We start from the raw sequence: 25,027 nt of genomic DNA, 5'->3' as shown, positions 1-25,027 counted from the left end.
ACCCCTACAATTTTGTTTTATCACTAGTTTGCAACGACAACGCCATAAAATACCACCTTCAGGGCGTCTGCGTGATGTTCCGGATGCAGCTGTAAGCGATTGAAACTTCAACTTGGGGATCGCCAAGGCATGTAGGCCATCAAGCAATTGCAGCTCCCGCAAAAGTGCCTTTTTTCAGTGAGCGGTAAGATGGGTATTACCCAAGGTATTACCCATCATCAGGTATGTGACTTTAGTTGTCTTTATTGTTTATAGTCGGCTCACTGGTTGTCAATCCCTCTATGTTTTCCTCGTTCTGTAGAAGATTTGTTTAGTTCTTCAAATTTCATATTTCAATGCTTTCTTTTTTCCATTTCTCTTTATCCCAACTTTTCTCTATTTTGACGGCCCATCTGATTTTATTTCAACTTTCCCTTTGTTAATATGATCGCAAAATGACGATCATGCTTTGCTTAGATGTTCTAATTGAATCGGCTTTTGGTTTCTTATTTTATCTGTCTCGATGGTCCCTCAGTTATTGACAACCAGAGAGTCGACTCTTTATATTTTTCTTAACTAAAATTATTATTAACTTTATAGGTAATATATACCTACAGTAATTTCCATTTAAAAAAAGTTTTGTTGGCATTTTCCCTTAAAATTAATTTTGCGTTTATTGCTTTGTCGGAACAGTCAAGTCGTCAATCAGTAAAAGTCCGTTAGCGTATGGAAAATGTACTCCGTTAGCACGTGCTACTTGATCGTGGTTTTGGGAGTTTTAACAGTTTACTTTTAACAGTTAGAACCTTCAAAACAAGTATTGGGGGGCTCTTGCAGACGGTGTTTTTATGACACTGTGGGGAGCGGCGATAGAGAACGAAATATCAAATTAGAATATTTACAACAATACACACTCTCACATACACAATCTCATTAAACCTACCCAATCATGTCCTCTTTCCCCGCTCCCCATGGGGTGTAAGTGGCACTTCACAGGCTAACACATTCATTACCTTACCTTGACATAACCGGACTTGGACTGACTTGATCCTAGCTGTCCCACCTCACTCCGCAAAAAAAAATACCACCTTCAGGGATTTCCAGCGTAAACAAAGTCTTGTTCATAATTCATCAGCAATTTATTCTATTGTCTTAACGATTGATCTTAACAAGCATTCAGCTAACTACAATCTATGAAACATTTAACCGGTCAAATAAAAAAAATCATTCTACTACTCTACTACTTAATCTATTCGAAGAACCGAAAAGAAAGTTATTTCCTTAGCCTCCTTCTCCGCCGCGATTGCTTCTTTTGTTCTTTGCTTCTCTCCTAGCAGGCATTTTTATGTAATTCTCTATCCCAAGGTTCTCCAACTACTTCACGGCCCCCCCGGTTTTGAGTTCCAAAAGCTTTGACTAGAAATGATCGAACCTTCTTACTATAATAGAAATAGTAGTAATCGATATCATTAGCGTAAGTGTGTGTGTGTTTTTGTGATTGTTGTTCGTGAAGGTGAGAAAAATGCATCGGAACTTTCCTGGTTTAGCTTTGAAAGTTGTCTAGTTCTCTCTCTATACGTTAGTTCAGTTTGTCAATTGTCCGGTGTGGTGAGGTGAGCATTGAAGACATAGAAATGGCGGATGGAATATAATCATGAATAATCATCATGCACGTCACATTATTACAATTAGAATAAGAGGGGGTAAAAGGCATGCTTTTTGAGCAGTGGCCGGCGAGCTGGATTCAGCCGCGGGCCGACTCCTCGGCTCAGCTCTTCAGGTAGTCGTGGTGTAACCGTTCCGTTTCTTCCTTCAATTTCTAAAATGAGAAGTGTCAAGATAATGTTACGCAACAAACACGTGCATTTTTACAAATTCTTACCATCATCTCCTCCTGGATGCGATCGGTGATCAGCTTGCGGGCCTGCTCCTCGCTCACCGGATCCTTCCGGAGTGATTCCATCAGGCTGTTCAGGTCGATCGGTTCACCAAAGTTGTAGGTCAACTTCTTGCCCGTCCGCAGGTAGTAGGGTGGCTCGTTTGGAAGCACAGTCTCCATTCCAATGTGCCAAATTGGAATGATAATTGGCAAAATCGGGGTCTCGTACACAATCCGACCTACGCCCCACTTGAACCTGCGAAATAATATCCAGCGATATCAACCTTGAACTTTGATCTTAACGTACGCTTACCTGAGATCCTCCTTGGTCATGTTGACCTTACCCTCGGGGAACACGTGCACCCAGTGGCCCAGCTTCAGCTTCTCTATGCACAGATCAATGGCCGGCTGGTAGACACCTCCTCCACGCACCACCGGAATACACTTTCCGTACATAAAGAACATCGAGTGCAATTTGTTCGTAAAGCAGATATCGTGGGCAGCCATCGACCATCGAATCACGTTCTTGTTGCACACATTTCGCAGCTTCAGCAGTCCTACAACGGCAAAATGAGTCCAATTAGTAATAACCTTCAATCCATCAAAAAAAGATCGTCAAATTTACGAAGCGTCAAGAGTCCTGTTTAGCACAAATGAGTATTACAAAGTGAAAAAAAAAGTAAAACACACAACAATGTGTTACAATTCATGAAATATATTGAAAATTCATCAAAGCTGAAAGAAAGTAATGCAATTTAGCATACAAAACAGGGTCCAACTTACCCCACATCCCAGGATCGTCAAAGCACGAGTGATGGTTGGACACCGTCAGCAGGGGAATATCCTTGGGTCGGTTCTCCAGGGCATTTTCGAGCACCTGGATGTTGTGGACGCGCGCCTTGTTGAGCCATACTGCGGAAAGAACAGAACAAAGTGGGAAATGAGTGTTTAATTATACTAATCGGAGGGTCAGTGAAGAGTGACCGGGGTGCGGAATTAATATGCATCGTAGTTGTAACGCAATGTTGATTAATTTAAGTAGCCATAAGGTGGCTGACCTTGGGTTGCAATTTGTTTTCTTTTATTTCTGCAATCAAGGAAGGAAGACAAGTAATGTTGTTTACTTCTACTTTCTTTTATTATTTGCAAGTACAGTGGACTCTCTCGTTATCGATAAATTATAGAACGAAAAATCAAAGCAATCTTCTTGAAGGGACTGAAAATTTTATTGACAGCAGGAGCAATATTGATATCGAGAAGATCGACAGCCAGAGAGTCCACTGTATTTGGTATTTTTTTAATGAAATATTTAAAACTCACTAGTAATAAAATTAATGAGTTCTAAATCTTGCACGGCGAAATGCAGAAAAAAATATTAAAAAAAAAACTAACGAGATCCATTTCTAGTTTCAGAGCAGTATTTATATTTTTGAGCACAAAGAATACCTTGAATCACGTAAATTCGATAAAAGAGAACAGAATATAAAAATAAAAAATGAAATAACGAGCCATTTTATAACATTTAAATGAGAAAAGAGTTTTAAAATGCATTTTACACCTGCCCAGTTGTATTGCAATCAATAGTTTTCTAAATATCTAAGCATTGATGAACTTTTTTTTCAGCCGAAAAAAAATTTTTGCATTACACAGTCCACAAAATTAACAAAAAAATTGATCGATCGCAGACATGCTAAATATGATTTTAAACGCAGGAAAATTAATTTCAATTTGTTTTGATTTTATAAGACATCTATTTCCATTTATCCATTGTCCATTAAATATTTTACACCAGAAAATAATACACTAAACATGTTTAAAACAATTTGAGTATTTTTCCAAAACCAAAAATTATTTTTTATGAAAATTTGACTATTTTTATATTAAATTAAAAAGTGTGAGCATTTGCAATTTCTGTGAAAAAAAAAAAAACATTTTACAATAAAAAAGTAAAACAACTTATCGTAGTTTTCAATATCCATTCAATCCATTCAAAATTATAATAACCTAATTTGTTTTGAAAATACGGCATTTTGTCAAAACATAATAATTATACTTTGAAACTAAACTACATTTAAAGACATTTGTATTTAGTCAACGCTTTCAAATTTTAAGATGTATTTCCAATAGGTTAATTTTCGAAAATTAGTTTTCAATCAAAGTAGGATTCTTTTTGGATCAAAATACGGCCCGGTGAAATTTTCAACCAAATTGGTGCAGATTTGTCGATTTAGTAGAAGAAAAATCATATTTTTTGTGATTTTCGGTTTAAATCGGTTTTACCCAAAAATGGGCCATTTTGTTTTACAAAATTGACAAATCTGCCCCGATTTGAATGAAAATTCTACCACCGTGACTCAAACAGAAGCCTACTTTGATTAAGAAATGTAAACCCGGCATGGGTTTTGCTTAAATTTCGGCCATACCCGAGCATGGGTAAATAACAAGGGAAATGCGTAATAATACCTTTCTTTGGTATCAATACCAAATTTTGGTATTCCTGGACCCTTTAAAATTTGTCTTAAGGATTATGCAAGAGCAAAATGTGGTATCATACCAATTTAAGGTATTGTTTTGATATTGCAAAATTGCAGAAAATGTCAATATTCGAACACCACATTTTGGTATTCTTTTGGTATTACAGTATTTTATCAAATTCCTCTGCAACTATGGGAAAATTTTGACCAATTTTGACAAAATAATTAATTTTGCGCTATAACGATGTCTCAAAGCGAATGCTTTCATTCAAAACCGGAAATTTCAAACTTGATTTTAAACATTTTTGATATACCCCCTATAGAAATGACTTGAAATTGTTGAAAATTTTCTAAGTCAGGATGGCACATTTTGGTATTATTTGAATATTGAAAGGTTTCATCAATTTTCTCTGAAACTATGGGAAATTTGTTAAAAAAATTTTACGAGTTAATTAATTTTGCGCTAAAATGACTTGAAACCCAAAAATGTTAAAGATGATTTTAAAAATTAGTGTGATATACCCACTAATATTTTTTCAAAAACGTTGAAATATCTCTAAGTCGGGATAACCAAATACTTTGAAAAACGAGTCAATCGACAGATTAATGAATTTTGGTGAATTTCAATTCAGTTTCATTTTAATAATACTTATTTTTCAATCTTGTTATTTTTCAGAATCTTCAAGAACTTCAAGCACAGGCCGTTCATCAATGACAAATGCATTCGGTGTGGTGAAGAATATCACTAATAACAACATGGAATCATCAGGTGAATAGATTTGGCTGTTGCATATGAATAATTTCCATTTTTTCACTAACTGCAACTGCTGCACTAAAAATGGCATGAAAATACCAAATTTTGGTATTACTTGTTCAAATACCAGCGACCATAATGTGCTCTTGGTTGCACAGTAATAGATGGTAAAATACCATGAAATCATACCAAAATCATATATGTGAAAGACCACAGAAATACCAAAATATGATTTTCCAAGGGCGCGGGAATACCTAAAAATAAAACCATGGCAATACCATGTTTTGGTATTCAAGCAATGTTCAAAAATCCAGAAGACCTCAACTTGGTATTGAAATGGTTTTATTTTACCCTTGGAATAACATGGTTTGGTATTGTTGTGCCCTTACACATACAAGATTTTGGTATGATTTCATGGTATTTTACCATCTATTACTGGGCAACCAAGAGCACATTTTGGTCGCTGTTATTTGCCCAAGTAATACCAAAATTTGGTATTCCCGTGTTATTTACCCCTGCTCGGGTAGTCCTATTTCCGCATATTTAATCGATCGAGCTACTATTCATAGTAGTTCCACTACATATTTACTTTTACTTGATGGTATGTTTCGAAAATATCTAACGAAATTGTCTTATTTTTCTTGCTTGATCTGTTCAAGGATGTTTACTAGGAGCCATTGTATTTTCATCCAGTTTGGACTAATCAGTAATAAGTAATGTCAAACATAAAAAGTATCGATTTTATGCTTGAAGCGGAAGGATTAAGTATAAATGAAATTTCTAGTCACTCAAGGCCCATTCGTAATTGATTTGCCCAGTTAGTTTGACAGTTTAAGGATTCGGTCCTAATTCAAACCAGTTTGCTGTTTCATACTATTGTGACAAGTAATAAATTTGTCAACGTACATGCTATGACCCTAATTAATCAAAATTCTAATTCATGGGACGATCAGAATAATAACATGTTTTTCAAAACACAATAATTAAACCAAAAAAAAAACAATATAAACGTAATTCCAAACCATCCCCTCGCTCGTTCCGACTCATCCGATTAATGCATTGTGCAAAGATCACAATGGCCATGCCGACGCAACAGCGAACAACAAACGACGGGTGAAGAATTACTGACTGACTGACTGACGACCGCCAAACGCACATTTCAGGGTCACTCTCTCGCCGTGTGCTCACCAACCAACGTCGTTCGCGGTTGGTCGGTCTTAGTCGCGGTTTTTGCGCGTTTTTTTTTCTGTATTTGTTGCACTACTGCACTTGTGGTGCTGCACTGCAATTTCTTCCCATAGACAAAACGAATACAAACGTGCGTAGTTAACTGGTTCAATACATCGATCGAGCCACATGGCTTAAGCCGCGGCTTTGACGTGTGCAATTAAATCGCGGTTGTTAGTTGTTTACAATATTTGAAGCTGTTTTTACAGTTTCAAACTATACCTCACACGAACTTAATATCGTGCGTCATCTCGTTATGAAGAGCAGAGACACGACGCAGACTTGCTCTAAGATGCACTCTGATTCACACCGACTTTGATAGGGAAATGCTTACGACGCAGTAGAGCTCATCAACCCGCTCAACACGCGAACAAGAAACGATCTCTGTAAGCTTGACGCCGCCGAGACTGAAACAGGAAGATCCTAATGAAGGTTGCAACGTCGGTTGATCTGATGATGGGGAGGGAGGCACAAAGCCTGGACAAAGAAATATCGACTACTTGTTTCTGGTGGTCGATTCTAGATCGAGTTTTTTTTTTAACCTGTGGTTTTCAGCTTGTCCTTAAATTTGTTTGATAGAAAATGATCCAAATTTTAAAAATGAAAAACAAATTCCCATGTAACACCAACAACAACATTTACTCTACATTCATAAACTGAGCACGAAAACACGTTTTACGCTTGCACAACGACAAAACCGGAAAACAGCCACGAGATAAGTAAAGTTGCAGCGTACTAACAAACTACATATGTATAACGGCAAAACGGCAGAGCCAGAAGCCGCAATAGCACGTGTCCTACAGTGTTTGAGGATGTTGGGGTAAAATTACGCTTCAAAATGTTTGAGAAAAAGTCTTTAGAATTATTTCTTGAATCTTTCAAAAATTCTTAACATCTTAAGTTTCCTTAAATTTTCTCAATATAAATATTTTCAACAGTTTTAATTTGTGCAATGAAAGTGTGCACATTCTAGTTCGCGATTCCGCAAACCGGTCCAACCAAGCGGTAACAACTTGCGCGATCGGATAGAAGTGGTTTACCCAGCAACTGTGTGCACCTTCGGGTAGTTTCTGCTCCGTAGTGATTTACTTTTCTTCACAAACTAAAAGTGATGTTATAGATTCCATCGGTATACTATAGAGCTGAATCTCTAACATTTGCGATGGTTTTATGAAACTCAATTTGTTTCCAAATCCATATGATTTCTTTATTACAAACAAACTAACATAAACACCTACGTGGATGATGCCTTCCCCACCCTTAATTAAAAATGGGTCACATGAATGATGCAGATACAATTTTCATTAACTCTTTGTTCTTTTTTGTAATAAGGTTACTTGGTTTTTCGCGCTTTTTTTAAAGAGTTAATAGCTAGCCTCCAAAGGGGTTCAAAAAAGTACATAATATCTATTAAGTAGTCTTAACTTTAGACAGGGTTGCCAGATGTGCAAACTTAATGTCCTTGAAAGCACTTTTGATTACCTATCCACAAATCAGTTGAATGATGAATCCGGACATTGTATTCCTACAGATACATTAAATCCGGTAATAAAAAGGTAAACAAATATCATTTAAGTGATGATAACATAAGACAGGGTTGCCAGAACTTCAAACTTATAGACTCGTTTGGAAGGTCTTTTGAATACCTATCCAACAATTGGTTTGATCAAGACATACTTTTCATACAGGTAAGTTAGATCCGGCTTAAAAAATACATAAATATCTCTTAAGTGTTCATAACTTGGGAAATGGTTGCCAGATCTTCGTTGGAAAGGTCTTTCAATCATCTATCCGACGATGTAAAAAGTTATGGTATTTAAGTTATTTAAGTCTATATCTAGTCACATATTAATCATCCAGATAAATGCATTTTTAAATTGGTATACTTAATTTTCGAACTTCAAACTGTGTATTAGCGACGTATGTTCCCTAAATCGAGTCATTGCGACCTGGTTATTCCCCTCAACTTTTTTTGCACTATAAGCTCCCATTAGAGTAGGAGATAGAATTGTAATGTGTTTCATCTAGAACTTGCTTCTTGAGCGAGTTGATACGTTGCCGGTCATTCAAGACGGGTATGGAATGAAATAATTGCTGAAGTTAAAAAATGTTGAAACGAAACGACACAAACATCATAAAACCTTTGTTTTATAAATATCATGCCGTTAAATTACTCGTTCACTTCAACTGTGCTTTTGGCAAATATTTGAGTCAGAATAAGTAAACAGTATTTTGTCCCAGCCTAGTATAAACGTACTTTTTTGTTAAAAGCTTAACTCTTCATTTTGGAAGTCACTTTCTTCTTTGTTAATATCCTGTCACTTTCTGCAAGAATTGGGTTCAACGCAACTAAGTACGTTTTGGGTATCGTTACATTTTTAAAAGCCTGAAATTAAATTATGGCACTTGTTTTCTTTGAATTTTTCAAAATTATTGATTATCTAAATTTGTTAAGTTAAGTTTATGCTCTAGCCAGAAATGAACCAAAATTAAATTCTTTCAATTGAAGTGTGTTCTGGAAGCCCAATGTTTACAGAACGTGGCAAAATATGAACTGAGAAAAAAAATACTTCCAAAACTTGATTGGGGGTTATTTCAACAGATTTAATACCCTTAGCAAGAGTGAGAATGGCTCTGGAGTGTGAGATAAGTTCATACAAATTTCTGAAAATTATCTGCAAAGATAAATGCAAACAAAAATGTTAAAAATAATTGTAAAAAGACAATAATCAAAACAAGTTAAGCTTTTTGTGGACTAAAAATTGCACAAGATGAGCTCCTGAACACAGACAAAACATATTTAAAAGTAGAGGATTAAGCTATTCTGATAACTAGCCTGCCTACAGAATTGAGTTCTGATAAGGTTTGTTTTGTTTTATACGAGCAAGCAAATTTGATCCAAGATTTTTCAGTGACACAGTATAGACAAATCCAGCAAAAGCTCAACGCTGCTTTTTGATGGTGAGAGATTTGACAGCTCCCATACTAAATGTCTCGATTTTCATACTTTTTGTTAATTTTCTTCTAAAATAAAACACTTAACATATGAAAACTATATATTTTTGGTGCCCAAAATTCCTGCTGAATCGAATGGTGTACTTATCTCAATTGCAAATTTTTTGAACAGTTTTTATTTTAATAATATTCTAGACACATTTTGTGCACCTAATCAATCAATACTTTTATCATAAATAATCATTTTATTGCTTGAAAATTGAGTTTTCCTAAGCTCCCATATTCAAATACATGAAAGCTGTCATTTCTAACACCATTGGCCACCTAGCGGCCATTTCAAACTGGATACGTCTATATGATATTAATGATCTTTGTCAATCATATCAATTCATTCGTCGAATTCAAGTCCATTGACGTTCACAAAAGTCCATTCATCGCGACGCTCCGTTTCTCCTTTTGCCATAGCTCAATGCAGTCCCACAAAGTCCCCACAAGTCTCAGCTAAGGCAGCCAGAAGCATTACCCAACCAACGCTAATCTACATACAAACACTCGCGCCACACCGAATACCGTCGCCGTCGTCGGATGTGCGTGTAAAATTCCCAAATAAAAGAGCCGCGACGAGAATCGACCGACCGACTGGTTCGACTCACACAAAAAAAAAGAGGAAAGCATAAGAAACAGACCACTTATGAAAAACGCACCACAAGGTTGGCCAAATCAATGCCGCGAGCTCACTGGGAGTTGTGCAACCTTCTTCACAGCACAGTAATTGGTCTAGTCGGAAAGGTCGGAATAGTTCCAGGCTTGTTCAGACAAATTAGGCTGATTGCACTGCAAGTCTGCGAAGAGGTTTGACCTGTTTCTGGGGCTTGGCTTATGTAACGCTACACTAGTGACCTTGATGGAACCACCGCCACTCACCGATCACGATCTTTGAGAAGAACCCGACGAGGCCGATGACTCCAGTGCTGGCAATGTGCCAGAGGCGCGACGGACGGCGTAACTTGGGGAAGATCCAGTCGATGTTGTACGGCACGAACGGCTGATTGACTCCCCCGGCTGCTGCTCCGTTGGCCGGGGACGGAGGCTTCAGGAGTAGATTAAACAGAAAGGCACTCATTGTAGATAGCAGAGTCAGCATTGAGAGCTTGAAAGTCGAGATCGATGGTTCCGCTCGGAACGCCTACCGCGAACTGTGGCGCGGCCAATTCCGCGAACGGCACCAGAGTGCTATTTGCGGGAATCGGCCCCACGAGGATTTACCTTCGAGTTCATGTTTTTTCGCCGTCGTCGTTGTCTTCGGACGTTGTGTTGATGTTAAATTTAATTAGGGACACACTATTCTGTGTGCACTTTTTCTTCCTCGCACGATCTACGACGACGATTACGATGGCAGTGTTGTGTTTGTGCAGCTCCCTTGGATTGTACTTGTGCACTAAAATCCCTTCTCGCCCAGAGTAGATTGTACTTGTGTTCTTCTAATACTGCAATTTTCTTCCCTTCAACCTTATATTCTTAACACACATGTGATTCCTTCCACAACTACGTCACTATACTATCACCAAATCGATTTTTAAATAAACACTCTCTTCGCCGCTCTCTCCGGCTCCAGGAAGGCACTTTCTCACTCACGTAGAAAATGGTTCTGAACGGTTTAAAGGTCCCAGTTGCTCTGCCAACAGCACAAAAAAAAACGCTACGTCCTTGACGCGTAGCGTGTTGTGGCCCCCGCGCGCGTGCAACTATGCACGTGTGAAACCGTACTTGGACGAGTCAAAAACTGACCCAATCGCAGTCAGCGTCGACGAAAGAATAACCTTCTCCAGCTGTGGCAGCTCTCGAGAGTCTCGACGCTGCAGTAAATATCTCATCTCGCACACACACACACACACCCACGTGGTCGCACTCACACCGGCCTACTTTTGGGACCTCAAAGCGGACTGAAGTCCGCACGCATGGTACTGTTATAGGAGGGAAGGAGAGGGATAATGGTGAGAAGGCGCCGAATTTGGACGGATTGCGAAAACGCGAGTAGTAAACATACGTCTCCAAACACACACACACTCGCGAACCTTTTGACAGATTAAAGAACACACCTGGCCTGGCATTTGAATGGGATTGGGGTTTCTCTCGCTCAAGTTTGTGGTGAGAGAGGCGCAGTAAAACGGTGTTTTGACAGTGTGAATGAGTTTGTGAGCACTATTCATGAATGAGTTGTGAGACGTGAATGAGACTTGCGCACGGGTTTGATCGGTTTAGGGTGGTAAAAATATACTATTTTTAAGAAAATTGTGGTTTTTGTATATTTAAAAGTAACACTTTGGACAGGGAAATTAAATGCTTTCTAAAGGATATCGAGTGACAATATATTTTTTATGTTTTTTCGTTGAAAGACCGACCGTTGCAAATTTTTCAAAGTTTATGTCACTCCCCTTCAAAATGTGTCGAAAGATCGAAAGCAAAAAATATTTCTTCAAAAATTTTAATGAAAGTATATGTTTTATCCACTGAAAACATTTTTAAATGCATTTTCCTACGCTATTAATTATTTTCAGCTTGTTTGGGTTCATTTAAAAAAATCTTGCATTTTTGTGAAATTTACCAGTACCAGTGTCACAAAAAGTTTTTTTTTCGCAAAACAAGTACTTAGATATTTTAGAAACTGTCCACTACAACAAAATTTACCTATTATTACAATCAGATTTTTGCAGGATTGGCTACATAAGTTTGCAAATTTTGGAATAAGAAGACTTCCTTGGTTGCTGTGCACCCTTAATTAAGTAACTTTTTGAAAGGGCTATAAACACTTATTTTGGACAGTTACGACTAATCATAACTTGCAACCTTCCCAAGCAAAAAAAATCGATCAGGAAATCTGCTCTCAAATACAGAAGGAATATGCATGAACAAACTTTACAAATATGAAATTCTAGAGAATAACTCAATTTTGGCAATTGCCTGTGCTAAACTGTCAATACTCGAGATATTATATCTTTCGAAGACATTTTAAATTTATTTAAGATGTAGATTTGAGAAAATAAAGGTCAGAAAAACTAGTTTCGTGTGATGTGTGTGATGGCCGGCAGCGAAATTATGGGAAAACTAAGTAAACATTTGAAGGGCTTTAATGGTGCACATCAACCAAAACTTTCGCACCAAGATTCTTGCTACAAATATTTTAGTATCTTCACAACCTTAAACACTTATTTCGGAAATTTACGACAGTTAGCTTTTAAACAGTTCTTTTTTTTTTATTTTACCATTGATCATTATCATAATAATATATGTATTATATATTATCTCCGGTACCAGAATTTGCACAATACTAAACAGCGCAAAAGATGTCTAGTATGACAAAAAAATGTCGTATTAAGTTTTTATGAATAAAAAAAAATCAAAATTTGACTATTTTTATATTTTTATTTAATAAAAATATTTGGATTTTTTCTTGTATGGAAATAATAACTTGTGTATTTTTGTATGCAAATATCTTTTTTGACAAAAAGAATGCATAAACAAAGTTTATTCCAAATAAAAAAAAATACAATATTGGAAAAAAATAATTTTAGATAATTACTCAATCTGGGCAATTGGCCATACACAAACGTTAACATAAATACTCGAAAAATTGTCTGTTTTGAAGATTTTTTAGATTTGTTTGAGATGTAAAAACGAAGTTGACTTTATAGCTGTCGGCCACCATTGCTAGTACCAACCACTAGTGTCTTCCTTTTAACTACAAGAACTTCGCCGCCCTAGGCTCCTAAGTGTTTGAGTATGGCACGGAGCGACGGCGCTGGAGCGCCAGCCGCGGGATTTGAACCAGCAACCTCTGGATTGTGAGTCCAGTGCGCGGTCCGATTGATCCACACGGGCGGGACAGATGTAAATTTGAAAAAATAAAGATAAGAAAAACTATTAAGTGCTGGCCGGCAGCGAAATTTTGTAAAAAAAATAGTTACATTTTTTACATTGTCCTTACAGCTGTTCTACGCATACTTGTCCGATGTCGTTTTTTGACGATTTTGACTTTTTAGCATTTTTCAGTTTAGGTTGACGTATACTTCTACGCATAATTGTCCCACCAAGTATTTTCTTCCACGGAATCATAAATTTCACGAAACATTGAGTCTTGTTTATCTGTTGTATAGCAAGAATATAATATATAATAAACTGTTAACTGGGGCGTTTAGGGACACATAGGATGAATAGGGACCCACGGGACAATTATGCGTAAAATCACAGAAATCGGTCGAAAAATTTCAATCGCGTTTTTCTCAGTTGCACTTTTTTGAATATGGGACAATTATGCGTAGAACGGCAGCTTATTACACACAACTTTGCCAAAAACATCGAATCGGTTAAAAAATTCCTTCCCAAGATTCTGATTATTGAATATTTACTTACCATTTTGTTAAGACTAACAATCGACAGAATATTGCTGTTTTGGTCATAGCTCCGAAACAAAGTTTTTTTTTTTAATAAAAATAAACTATTTCTTGTTCTGAAACACTTTTTCGATTTGATTCGACAATAATTTAATTTGGATTTCGAAGAACTGCGTATTCAAAACAACACCGGGTTCCAATTTTATACTCTAATAATTTATAATTTTATTTTTCTCTTTTTACAATCAAATAACTAACATTAAATTGTACTTGTTTCTGCATGCTTAATGTTTTTTTTTTGTTTCATTTTTTTAGATGTTTTCTTGAATATCTACGCTTAAATCTCGTATCTGATTTTATCACTCTTACTAAACACTAAACGCTGCTGCCTCCACTACCAAACTGCTTCTCTATATTTAGCTTCCACAGTCCGGAACTTGCCTTTCAATTGGGGCGTCCAACCGCGCATACACTTTGTGCTTTAAATTGTTCTCGATTTTACGTCGCCAAAAACGCCCCAATTGAAACCCGCAAAACCCGGAATCATTCAACGGCGTTGTTTCCCGGCTTCTTAGCTCCTAAGTAATAGATTTTTGTTTAATTAATTTGAAGTGCTTACCGAAAACACACACCTTTTTCGCTTTCTTTCTTTTTTTTTTTCAATAGTAAATTTACATAAACGATTTTTTTTTGTTTTCATAATTGCTCTTATTGGTACAGAATGTGTGTGAGTGTGTGAAGGTGAGTTTTTTTGTGTTTTTTTTTCATAGATTTTTTTTTTGTTCAAGAGGATGAGAATGTTTCAATCGTAACTTGCTTAAATGTGTTGTTGTAATGTGGACTGGAAATAGTTCGGGAGAAGGAGGAAGGGGGAGAGTGGGACTTCTTTATCTGCCGCCCGAAGACTAACATTCTATAGAATATTACAATCTCTACACTTCAATAAATACTCTGAATCTGGGGAATGTCACCGCGCCTTCTTCCCCAGCAGTTTTTTTTTATATAAACTCCGTTTCTGTGGTGTTACTACTTTAATAAATAATAATTAGGTGTAGAATGTTCTCTACGGAAAAACAAAATTATATATAACATAAAAACGAATTAAAAAAACAAAACTTTCAACATGTTTTCGCGCGCGCCCTCTCATTTTTTCCGCTGGTAATTGTAATAATAGTAATTGATTTCTTTCTCTCGCTCACAAATATCGTACAAATGTTTCGCTTTTTGGTGGATGGGAGGTTGTGGTTTTTTTTAGATTTTTGAAATCTTGTTGCTTTGTATAAAAAATACGCTTAAAACAGACACCTTTTTTGTTTTAGTTCTTCGGTGAGACCGTTATCAGTTTATGCGGCGTGACTGGCGATATCTGTAATGAGAGACAATTGTTTAGCAAGTTGGCTTATCGGCCGTTGCGTAATTGCTTGCTACTCACCCAGAGGGCCCGGCTGCCCGGCGGTGGCATCATGTCCGACTCGTCATCGAGCACGACCCGGTCCAGTCCACCTCCGTGCGACTGGTGGTGCTGGTCGATGAAGAGCAGCGTGTCCTTGCTGCACGTGTTGGCGCCGCGGATCATCGAGACGGCGTCCGATTCGTACGATTTGTACGTGAATGACGATGGCCGATGGTGCTGGTGCTGCTGGATAAACTCCGACACGGTTGTGGCCGCGTTGTCCCGCCACAGAATGTCTTGGAAGTGGGAGTGCGACGTTGGCAACGAGAACCGACTGCTCGAGTCGGGTGACCGCGTGGTGGTCGTGTCACTGGTCGTTGTGGTCATGTCCGAGGTGGTCGTAGTGGTGGACAGCTCCTCCGGCAGTTCCGGCGAGGATGGTTCCTCCGTGAGGGTCGCAATCGAGGACTCCTCCTCGGACTGTTCCATTGGGATTGGCTTGTTGCTTTCTTCTTCCTCCTCTTCGGTTGGGGTGGTGGGCAACGATTTTACCGGCGATTCAACCGGAACTTGAGCTTCCACCTCGACGATGACCGTTTGCACGTTTGCACTGGGTTCTTCACTGACGACTTCGGCAGGCTGCTGCTGCTCCTCGACGGGTGTCTTTTCCTCGCTTATTTCGCTCTCACTTTCGGAATGCATGATTGTGGTTTCTTCAATTTCGGCCTTTTTGGGAACGGCCACGACGGCTGGGGGACTTTCAACCGCTGGAAGTGGCGTGACCTCAACGGGAACCGCTTCTTTTGATTTTTCGACGACCGACGCTCCCAGTGGGGCAGCTGCGATTCGCGAGACCCAGTGGTCAACACCGGAGCTGGAACTCGTCCCGGAACACTCCGATCCGTCAATCTTGCGTCTTTGGTAGAATAGAATGTAAGCCTCATTGTTGACGATTTCCTCCTGGATGCGATCCGACGAAACTTGGTTCACCCGCTGGTCATCAAATTTATACCAGTTTGCATCGTACGGATTTTTACAGGCCGCCGTGTAATGTCCGGTTTCAAGCGTATCACCCTGATGGTAGCAGACCGCGTACAGATCGTACCGATTGTCCATCATGTGGTGCGGGAATTGATTGTTGGAATGTTGATGAACCGGGTTACGTTTGGTCGTTTTCCGCCACGGGCTCCAATTGTCCTCGGTGGGACCGTTAGTTCCACCGGTCGATGCCTCTGCATTTAGCTCTCGTGCCAGATGAGGAGTCATGTCGAACCCGTGCAGGGGAAATTTGACCAGCGTGGTCAGTTTGGCAGCCTGAGTTCCGCGCAGTTGTTGCTGGCGGAAACGTTTAAAGTGAATCACCATTATGTCCGGCAGGGACCACAATCCGAGCGTTTTCACCACCGGCAGATACTTCTGACAGTGCGGACATCGCCAGGCGTCTTCCGCCGAAAGCGTCTCAGCTTTGGTGTAATGTTCGAGGCACTGCTCCAGCGTCAGCGAAGAACTTGCCGGAATCTTGTCTTTCATCTGGCTAACGCTCTCGTGCTCCACAAACGGATCGGTCATATCGCTAAAGAACCGTTCCGGATTGACCCACTCAATCAGTAGCTTCACATGAGCCGGCCCAGCATCCGTAGGCAGCACCGACAACGCCAGATCAATCATCTCGGTAAAAAGTGGATGCTCAACGCTCGTCTCCAAAAAGGCATCCGCATCGCACGACGGATCTTGCAACCGCATCCGGAACATCTCCTGCACCGGTGTGCTAAACGCAAACACCTCCGACTTCAAAATCCCACTCATCTCCTTCAACAGCAGCTTCTGCAACTCCACGTACGACACATCCCGACTTACCACCAAACAGAAAGGCGTCCCAAACCGTCGCACCTCGCCACTCCCAACGTCCCGCCTCGCGTTACTAATACACAGCACAATCTGGGTCATTCCCTCACCCACCACCGGACTCTCAATGCAGTACACCGTACCGTCCCCGTCCCCGACCGAAGCCACCAAATGCGAATCACAATAAACCCGATTGAACCCGCTCTCGCAAATCTCCGCCAAAATCATCCGCTCTCCGGCAATACCCGTGTCGGCATGCAGCTGCTCCCGCAACCCCTCGACCAGCGATCCGTGTGGCACCCCCAGCCCCAGCTGGACCTGCTTCGGTTGCTGCGAGGCGTAAATCACCCGCACCAGCACCGGCTGCAGCGTCAACTGCGGCAGCTGCACCGAAATGCAGTGAAACGGATCGAACGTGTTGCTCTGCTTGTGGCACCGCGGGCACGTCAGCGACGACCGGAACTGGGCCTGAAAGACGGCCTGCACGAACGAATTGTTGCAGCGGATGTGGTTGGCGAGGGTTTCCGCCGCGATCACCTCGTCCGAGCGGCCGTAGTTGTTCTGGGGGGGAAAAGAGAGAGAGAGGGAAATTTAGAAATTTTAGTTTTCCCTTTCGAACAAGAAATGCAACTTCCAGCGAGTTCTTTGGTTTTAATTTAGTATCTTTGGGTACCCGTAACGGACTAGCGATTGTTCAAAAAAAGCTTACAAAGAAAAATGTTTTTATAAGTTTTTATAAATAAAAAAAAAAGAAAACTTAAATTCAAGTAAAAAAAAAACATATTTTTCAATTTTGAAAGTACTCGCATTTAAAAAAACGTTAGTTAATCCACCTTTAGGTGGTTGGTGCCTTCCTCTCATTTATAGAGTGATTACAATCCCCTAAAGTGTCCACATGGTTTATGGATCTCCCCTAACGTGATCGCAGCACCTAAGAGGTCCTAGTAGAGATCTCCACGGTTTCTCTCACGCACACCAGGATTCTGTGTTAGTATTTGTATTTAAAGTATTGTTTTGGTTTTGAGCGATTGTGATTGGCTGAATTTCAAGCAGCTGATTTTGTTTACACTTATTTTACGCAGACATAGGCAAATCGAGTAGACTAGTCGCCTGTAAAAACCAGCTGTTTACCACGTGCTCGTGGTATAACAAAGGACACAGCTGATTTTGACAGACGAATCATTCTACTCGATTTGCCTGTGTCTGCGTGTAACTAAACTTCAAACTAACACACTCTCGCGCGTGGATATCTCTATAAAAATAAGTGACGAGTAAAAAAAATAGACTTCCTACAGACTTTTTGTCAAGACTACACAGACACCGCCTTTCAGGAAAATGGCATCCCTCTACAAGGCTTTTTACGTGGCGATCAGACGGGACAATTTGAGGTTATGTAAATTCAGACCATTTTTTAAACTGCTTGTAATTTTAGATAGGTAAGTCAGATCTTGAAAATTCTTAATCCACAAGAAAGGTCTTCTCATATGCTTTCTTAAAATATATAACATGTGAGGGTTTCATGAAAAAACCACCCTTTTTATCATAATTTTAATTTAATATGAATCAGTTTTTTTTAACATAACTATTTAAATACATGATAAAACTGTATGAATTTAAATAGCAACTTAGGGGACGTTAAGACGGATCGATTAAATCCATTCCGGCCAAAATTGACAAGATATTCCAGTGACATTGATTTGGTACACATGTCTACATACAGCCAAACACACAGACATTTGCTCAGCTGGTGATTCTGAGTCGATATGTACAAATGAAGGTAGGTCTAGGAGGTCTAATTAAAAAGTTCATTTTCCGAGTGATTTTATAGCCTTTCCTCAGTAAAGTGAGGAAGGCAAAAATGAAATCAAATTCGTTCTGATGTATTTAAAAACACGTTTGAAACACTTAAATTTTCATATTACTATATTGAAATGCCATGTTCTTTTGCTTACTTCCCTTAAATTTTTTTTTTAATGATCAAACTCCGATTTTTCCAGACACCAAGATTCTAACTCTAGTGCGTTGACAAGTTTTAACGAAAAACTTCAACACACGACATCCATCGATCGCCCTAATTAATGCGTCAGCGGAACAAAGAAAAAAAAACCTAATCAAAATGACAAACAACGACGGCTTCGCAATCACATCCTGATTTGTGTCCAGGTTGCCGAACGCCGCTCACGTGGAACGCGCCGTGGTATTTTTTTTTTTCTGCGTCAAAACCGCTTCGCTAACCGAATTGCTCTCTGTGTGTCTCTAATCAAGCCATGTTTAGCACCGCTCCGCTAAGTTCCAGATACAATAACAAAATGGAGAAAAAAAGTTTTGTCGTTCGTTACCTTGATCGTCTTGTACTTCCGCTTGCTGGCCGTGTTGAGGTCCTCGTGCACCTTGTCCAGCAGCCAGAACAGGAACTCCTGGGCATCGTGCTGGGTGGAACTCCGGAATTGACTCCCGTAGCGGTCGACCACGGCCTGCGGAAAAAAGAAAGGAAATGATTAGTTGATCTTGATTGTGATATAAGGGATCAAATTGATGTTACCTTGAAACTCGAACTGTACTCGGGAGCGTCCTTGCACGTCCACAGCGACTTCAGCACCAGCGCCAGCTGCTCGGTCAGTTCGCCCTTGGTTCCGAACTTTTTGGCATTTATCTTGTTTCGTCGTTTTAGATCCGCCTGGAACAAGTCGCGAATGTTAGCTTCAGTTTAGATCGCTTAGAGATAGTTTTCAAAAAGTACCGACCTTGTATTGATCTAGAACAAAGTATTCGGCCAGAATGTCCGTGTGGCTGAGACACTGCAGGACGGCGTTCATGAAGCAGGTGTTGCCGTGGTTCCGCAGCCCGATCACACCCGGGGTCGTGTCCGCGGGCCACACGAACCCGTTGGCCGGTGGACCCGCGGACGGCACGCGGTCTCCTCCCTTTTGGTGATTGCCCTGCGGCGAGAAGAAACAAAACATATTTAGTGTGTATGAATTGACCGTGTTCAGAAGGGGAGGTCGTGTTGGCGGGTAGAGCTTTAATATTTTAATATGAAGCAGTTATGCGGCACATTCCTGAGGGGCTGCAGAATTGAAATCTAAATTCCTTATTTAAAATGAAAAACATTAATAAAAGACATCAATTCTAAAAGCAAGTCCTTCCCAATTGCACTAATATTGCATAATGTTTTCTTCCAACTTCATACCAAAAAAAAAAAAGCATCACACTTACTGCCTTGCCAATTGCTCTCCAGCAGAGTCAAGCAATAACTTTCCATTTTCCCCCCAAATAACACCCATAGGCCAGGAAGCTCCCGGCTGCGAGCAAACAGCCATCTTTCATGCGTGATTTATGCGATTTCGGTTGATAATTTACACCTTTTTTTGTTCAAACATTTTTTGGTTCCGCCAAAAATCGGAACACACACACGCGATCGTGGCACCCCTCGCGGGAATCTGCCTGGACGGTGGACACACACAATTGGCTGCTCTACGAACGATGATGATGATTGGGAGCAATCAACGGAGAAGGTCAATTATATTTCAGCAAAACGGCAGGAAAAGCATACAGTAGCAGCAGCAGCAGCTCAAAATATTTTTGCTCAAAACGATTCCGCGGCGGGAGATGGAGGCACGGTGGAAGTGACTTGATAAACAACTGGACAAAATATGAAACTTTAACTTTTGAATCGTGACAAATTCTCATTCATTGCTTCGCAAAGTACGGTTTTCGAGCAATGCATTCGCAGTAGTTGCTGGTGAAATTGACGCCACAATTGACGCACTTTACGCCCGACTGCAGTTGCTGCGTGTGCACATTCAAGCCTGGTTTTTTTTAGCAGGAGAACCATTTTAAGCTTTCTTAGTGACAATTTTAACTTTCTACATGGTTTTTTGAATTCTTTGAAATAGAAATTATTGAAAAAAACTTTCGGCTGATTAAAAATAACTCGGTCCATCAAGCATTATAGATGTAAACATTGTAATTGGGTCCCAAAATGAAGCTTAGATTGCTGATATTATTTTTTGCAGTGATAAAGCTTATTTTTCTGAGTACAATGACCCGTTGTACGACCACAAAGAGTTTAAAATGGATTTTAAATCAATTTTGTAAAATTAACCTCGTAGTCTTTCTTGACAGAAAAGCTCATACTTGACAGCTCGTTCCAAGGGGACCATAGTTGATCCATCGAAAAAATGTTGTGTTGTCAAAAAAAATTGCTTTAAAATTTAAAAAAGTGATCAGAAATGGTTTTAAATCGTATTTTTACCGTTGCACATAAAAATTTACATAGGGCTTTAGTACCCAATTCGCGTGATATTAAAAAAAATACTCTTGAAAATATGAAGGTGTGACCCCTATATGTTTATATATTTTTTTTGTAATTCGATGATACTATAAGCTGTGTTGAAAATATTTTGAAATGAATGGGTGACGATTTTTTACAGATATAAATAGAAACTGAAATTTTGAAATGATGGATTGCTGCAATATATTACGATTAATTTATAAAAAAAAAAAAACCATTGGTTATTATCTCGAGCTAACTGTAAAAAAATGTGTAACACGAGGAATCATTGTTTTGATTTTTCTGATATGTATTACAAAAAAAAAAATTAAAAATGGTATGGAAAAATGCAGTCCAGACTCGATTATCTTAAGTCCTCAAAAAAATGTAACTTCGTATATTCGAATCGTGAAAAGAACAAAATTCGTTGCTTATTTTTTATACTCGAGCCTAAGTATGACCCCTAAACTATTATCGCGGTCATCAATAATTAGAGCTCGACGCACGTATGATGTGGCCGGTAAAAATGGTATGGAAAAATGCAGTCCAGACTCGATTATCTTAAGTCCTCAAAAAAATGTAACTTCGTATATTCGAATCGTGAAAAGAACAAAATTCGTTGCTTATTTTTTATACTCGAGCCTAAGTATGACCCCTAAACTATTATCGCGGTCATCAATAATTAGAGCTCGACGCACGTATGATGTGGCCGCGAAAAATAGTCGCATGAAAGTTTAGGCTGTTGTCAAAGATTGCCTTAAGTTGTCTGCTGACTTTTTGGAAAATATTCAAAACAACCCAAGTTGACAGCCAAATCAACGCAGAATTCCACTAATGTAACCTCCTGTCAGTCGAAACGAAGGAGAAATGTGATTTTATCTCGCAATAAGCCATACTCTGAAGGAGGTATTAGACTATGACAAACAAACAAAGTCGCACATTTTCGTGGTTGACAGTTTGCCAAACTCGCAAACTTGTTTGCAACAAACTCGCAATCGAAGCAATATGTATGCTGCTGACGTTTCTGCAAACAAACAAAACTGCCAATCTGTCAAAAAGTACGACTTTGTATGTTTGTTTGTCATAGTCTAATACCTGCTTGAAGTGATTTTAAAAAAAAGTGGTATTCAAATTTGACTAAAATGAGATCGTAAAAAACAAAATACAGCCCAGACTCGGTTATCCGATGGCCTCGGAAGATTTAACTTCGGATAATCGAATCGCGAAAATTATATTTTTTCGCTGTCTTATTTTTGATTGTTCAGCTGAATAAATCCAAGATGGCGACTAAATGGAGGTGATGGAAGAAACCCATGGCGGATAGATTGTTTTGAAAATTTTATCTAGATTTAGATTTATTGAAAAAATGCATTTCTGGAGCTTTTTTTTTTTTTTTTGAAAAGGTGCAATAAACCAAATTTCCAGTTTTTGCTTTTTGGATGTTTTTGAAAACGCCTTGAGTCAGGGGTATTAAATAAACACCCAAAAAGCAAAAACTGAAAATTTGGTTTATTGGGCCTTTAAAAAAAAACTCCAGATTATAGCTATTTTCAAGGTAATGCATTTTTTTTTTTGAATTCAATAGCTTATGATTTTTTTCATTTTTCCAATTAGAATGACGTACGTTTGGATTTTATTTGTTATTTATTTTTTCCTAGAAATTGAAACAAGTTTTTGTTTGTTATTTTCTCATACTAAAGACAAACATTTCAGGTGCCAAAAATTTGGAAAAACAATATTTGCAATACCTTTAAGAAACGTAGTTGAAAAATTTAAAATATATACCACAAAAAAATATTGCCCAGTTCAAGTTCCTATTGAATTATCTTTTAATATTGGCCACTTTTGCACCCATTCTCACCCACTGTGCATCGCTCAGTTCCGTAGGGTTGGGACGTCTATTTTCCACCCTCTCTACCACCCACCACCCCCCTTTGATAGTAACAATCCATTTGTACTAGCGCTACGGGCCACCCCTACGGAAGCCGATGGGGTGAGCTGGCCGCGGTGGTGACCTTTCGTTTGCTTTCCACTGACTGATGCAATAAAATCGCGCTCATTCCGTCGATATCCAACGATTGCTCACACTACCCTGGAACTAGCCTCTAGCAAGCAGTTCAGTGGAGCAACCAATTTGGCCCAGTCGCGGCCACCGCACGATCGAAGGGGTGGTGGTGGCGGTGCGAGCGGGGCGGGTTAAAGGGGGTGGTATCATTCGCAATGCTCAATCCTCCACTTCACTACACTTGAGATTGGCTGCAAGTGTGTGGCATCAGGTCATGTGTGTGTGTGTTTGTATCGGTGTAGAGTACACGCAATGTGATATGATATGACTTTTCTTGGCTTTTAAAAGGCGAGGTGTCTTTCGAGATTTTCACGGTCTTATTTCTGCGAAAAAGTATTTAAATATTTTGGTCTCTGCTCGGGTCACCCTCGTTGGTGGGGTGATGCACTCACTTTTTAGTCGGGTCACGACTTTGCGAAACTCACGCACAATTTTCAGGGCCAACTGTGTCAATGTTGTTGCCTTTCCCAATGCAAAAGCAAGCAGGTTTAGAACAGATTTAAAAACCACAAAATAACTTACTGCAAGATTGACATATGTCATTTGTTGTGCAATGCGATTGATGAACTTTTTCACCGACAGCCGCCGGAAGATTTTCCGTTCCGTCGTCGTCCCACCGGAACTTCCTTGAAGCTTTGGCTCATGGCCATTTCCGCCTCCCCCTCCACTGTTGATGGAATTTTGCTCGGAGGTCGCAACGCCACTGGCATTTGTCATCGTTCCGGATTTTTCCGTAGCTTTCCGGCCACCACTCACGACCGACTGGAACGGGTTGCGGGACAGCGAGAAGGCCCGCTTGAGCTTGCTTCCCCCGCTGGAACCAGTCGATTTGGACGACGGAACAGATGAGTCCACTTTGGTTTGGGCATCTTTGTTTTTCGCGTTCTCCATTTTCACTTAGCTTTCCACGGTGATTTCCCTCTCCTCGAGCACCACTTTTGTCGGCGGGGACCGCCCACGGAAATCCGGAACCACCGATTTCGAGCTCTGACGCGAAACGCTGAGTCACACACGCACCGAACGCGAATCGCGAACAACAAACACACTTCGCAGGGCAGTGGCTCTTAGCAGGCCAAAAAATTACTAAACTTTCGAAAGCAATTACAGCAACCCATTCTACAACACACAGCCACAGCGCTCAATCGAACTGTGTTGCCAGAGTGACTTTTTCTGGAACGCTGTCACAAAAACGTCAGCGTCCAACTGTCAAGACAGGGTGGTATGCATCGATGTGTAAAAAACACTCATTTCTGGAGTTTTTGTTTGAACTGGTTCAAATTTTTTTTTTATTTCTATTTTCTATATGTGTTTTGAATCCCACTTTTTTCTATATGTGTTTTGAAACCTAATTTTCACGTGTTCATTTTTCAAATAAAGAAACATTAATAGCTCTGAACTTTTTTTGCGGTTCGGTCCAAACATTAAGTATTTTCCTAGGTATTTTCACGATATATCCCACCGATAGATATTGAAATAATGTGTTACTCAGTGAATAGAGTTATCTACGTGCGCATGTATTGCGTGTACGTACACGAGAAAAAGTGAGGTTAAATTTTGTACCGGCCAGCAAAACAAATGGTGCGCTAGTGTGTGTGAGATCGGGCTTAGATAGCTCTATACACTCAACGTTTCAATTCTTCAAATCGTGTAAGCTATGGGATTTCTAATTTTATAGGTTCTTTTTTAAATAAAATTCATGATTAAATTTGCTTATCGGACCGTATAAAAAATACAGAGGATTTAAATAATTATAGTGTGGAGGTACATACTCACCTTAAAATTGCTTAAAAGT

The 25,027-nt window shown here is 39.5% G+C and overlaps 2 protein-coding genes across 4 annotated transcripts; both read right to left on the bottom strand.

Moving 5' to 3' along the window:
• Positions 1-1,099: 1,099 nt before the first annotated feature.
• On the bottom strand, positions 1,100-11,135 carry LOC6031161 (tafazzin homolog). Of its 3 annotated transcripts, XM_038263611.1 has the most exons (7): positions 10,535-11,135; positions 10,193-10,358; positions 2,642-2,770; positions 2,484-2,498; positions 2,172-2,415; positions 1,862-2,114; positions 1,100-1,798 (listed from the first exon to the last, which is right to left on the bottom strand). In XM_038263611.1, exons 1-7 carry the CDS (start codon positions 10,544-10,546, stop codon positions 1,748-1,750), a joined length of 870 nt encoding a protein of 289 aa, XP_038119539.1. In that variant the 5' UTR covers positions 10,547-11,135; the 3' UTR covers positions 1,100-1,747. The 3 variants fall into 3 exon arrangements, with proteins under 3 accessions (XP_038119539.1, XP_038119537.1, XP_038119538.1); XM_038263609.1 differs by lacking the exon at positions 10,535-11,135 and having other exon boundaries at positions 10,193-10,501; XM_038263610.1 differs by lacking the exons at positions 2,484-2,498; positions 10,535-11,135 and having other exon boundaries at positions 10,193-10,496.
• Positions 11,136-13,949: 2,814 nt separating this feature from the next.
• Positions 13,950-24,387, bottom strand: LOC6031163 (ubiquitin carboxyl-terminal hydrolase 31). Its single transcript, XM_001841954.2, has 6 exons — positions 23,758-24,387; positions 19,642-19,836; positions 19,440-19,574; positions 19,237-19,371; positions 15,092-17,458; positions 13,950-15,025 (listed from the first exon to the last, which is right to left on the bottom strand). Exons 1-6 carry the CDS (start codon positions 24,124-24,126, stop codon positions 14,975-14,977), a joined length of 3,252 nt encoding a protein of 1,083 aa, XP_001842006.2. The 5' UTR covers positions 24,127-24,387; the 3' UTR covers positions 13,950-14,974.
• Between the last annotated feature and the right edge of the window lie 640 nt (positions 24,388-25,027).

This window comes from Culex quinquefasciatus, chromosome 3 (genome assembly GCF_015732765.1).
Source record: "Culex quinquefasciatus strain JHB chromosome 3, VPISU_Cqui_1.0_pri_paternal, whole genome shotgun sequence".
In the NCBI taxonomy this organism is placed as follows: domain Eukaryota; kingdom Metazoa; phylum Arthropoda; class Insecta; order Diptera; family Culicidae; genus Culex; species Culex quinquefasciatus.
The sequence above is the reverse complement of the archived record's forward strand: the minus strand, read 5'-3'. Positions and strand labels throughout refer to the sequence as shown.

Bases quoted from the DNA above. Each gene is read 5' to 3' on its own strand.
- LOC6031161 (XM_038263609.1), bottom strand. From the start codon at position 10,412: ATGCTGACTCTGCTATCTACAATGAGTGCCTTTCTGTTTAATCTACTC. The intron at 2,115-2,171 runs GTAAGCGTACGT...ATTATTTCGCAG, and splicing joins ATGACCAAGGAGGATCTCAG to GTTCAAGTGGGGCGTAGGTC. The intron at 1,799-1,861 runs GTAAGAATTTGT...TTCTCATTTTAG, and splicing joins GCATCCAGGAGGAGATGATG to AAATTGAAGGAAGAAACGGA.
- LOC6031163 (XM_001841954.2), bottom strand. From the start codon at position 24,126: ATGGAGAACGCGAAAAACAAAGATGCCCAAACCAAAGTGGACTCATCT. The intron at 19,575-19,641 runs GTCGGTACTTTT...GACTTGTTCCAG, and splicing joins TTGTTCTAGATCAATACAAG to GCGGATCTAAAACGACGAAA. The intron at 15,026-15,091 runs GTGAGTAGCAAG...CTCTCATTACAG, and splicing joins CGGGCAGCCGGGCCCTCTGG to ATATCGCCAGTCACGCCGCA.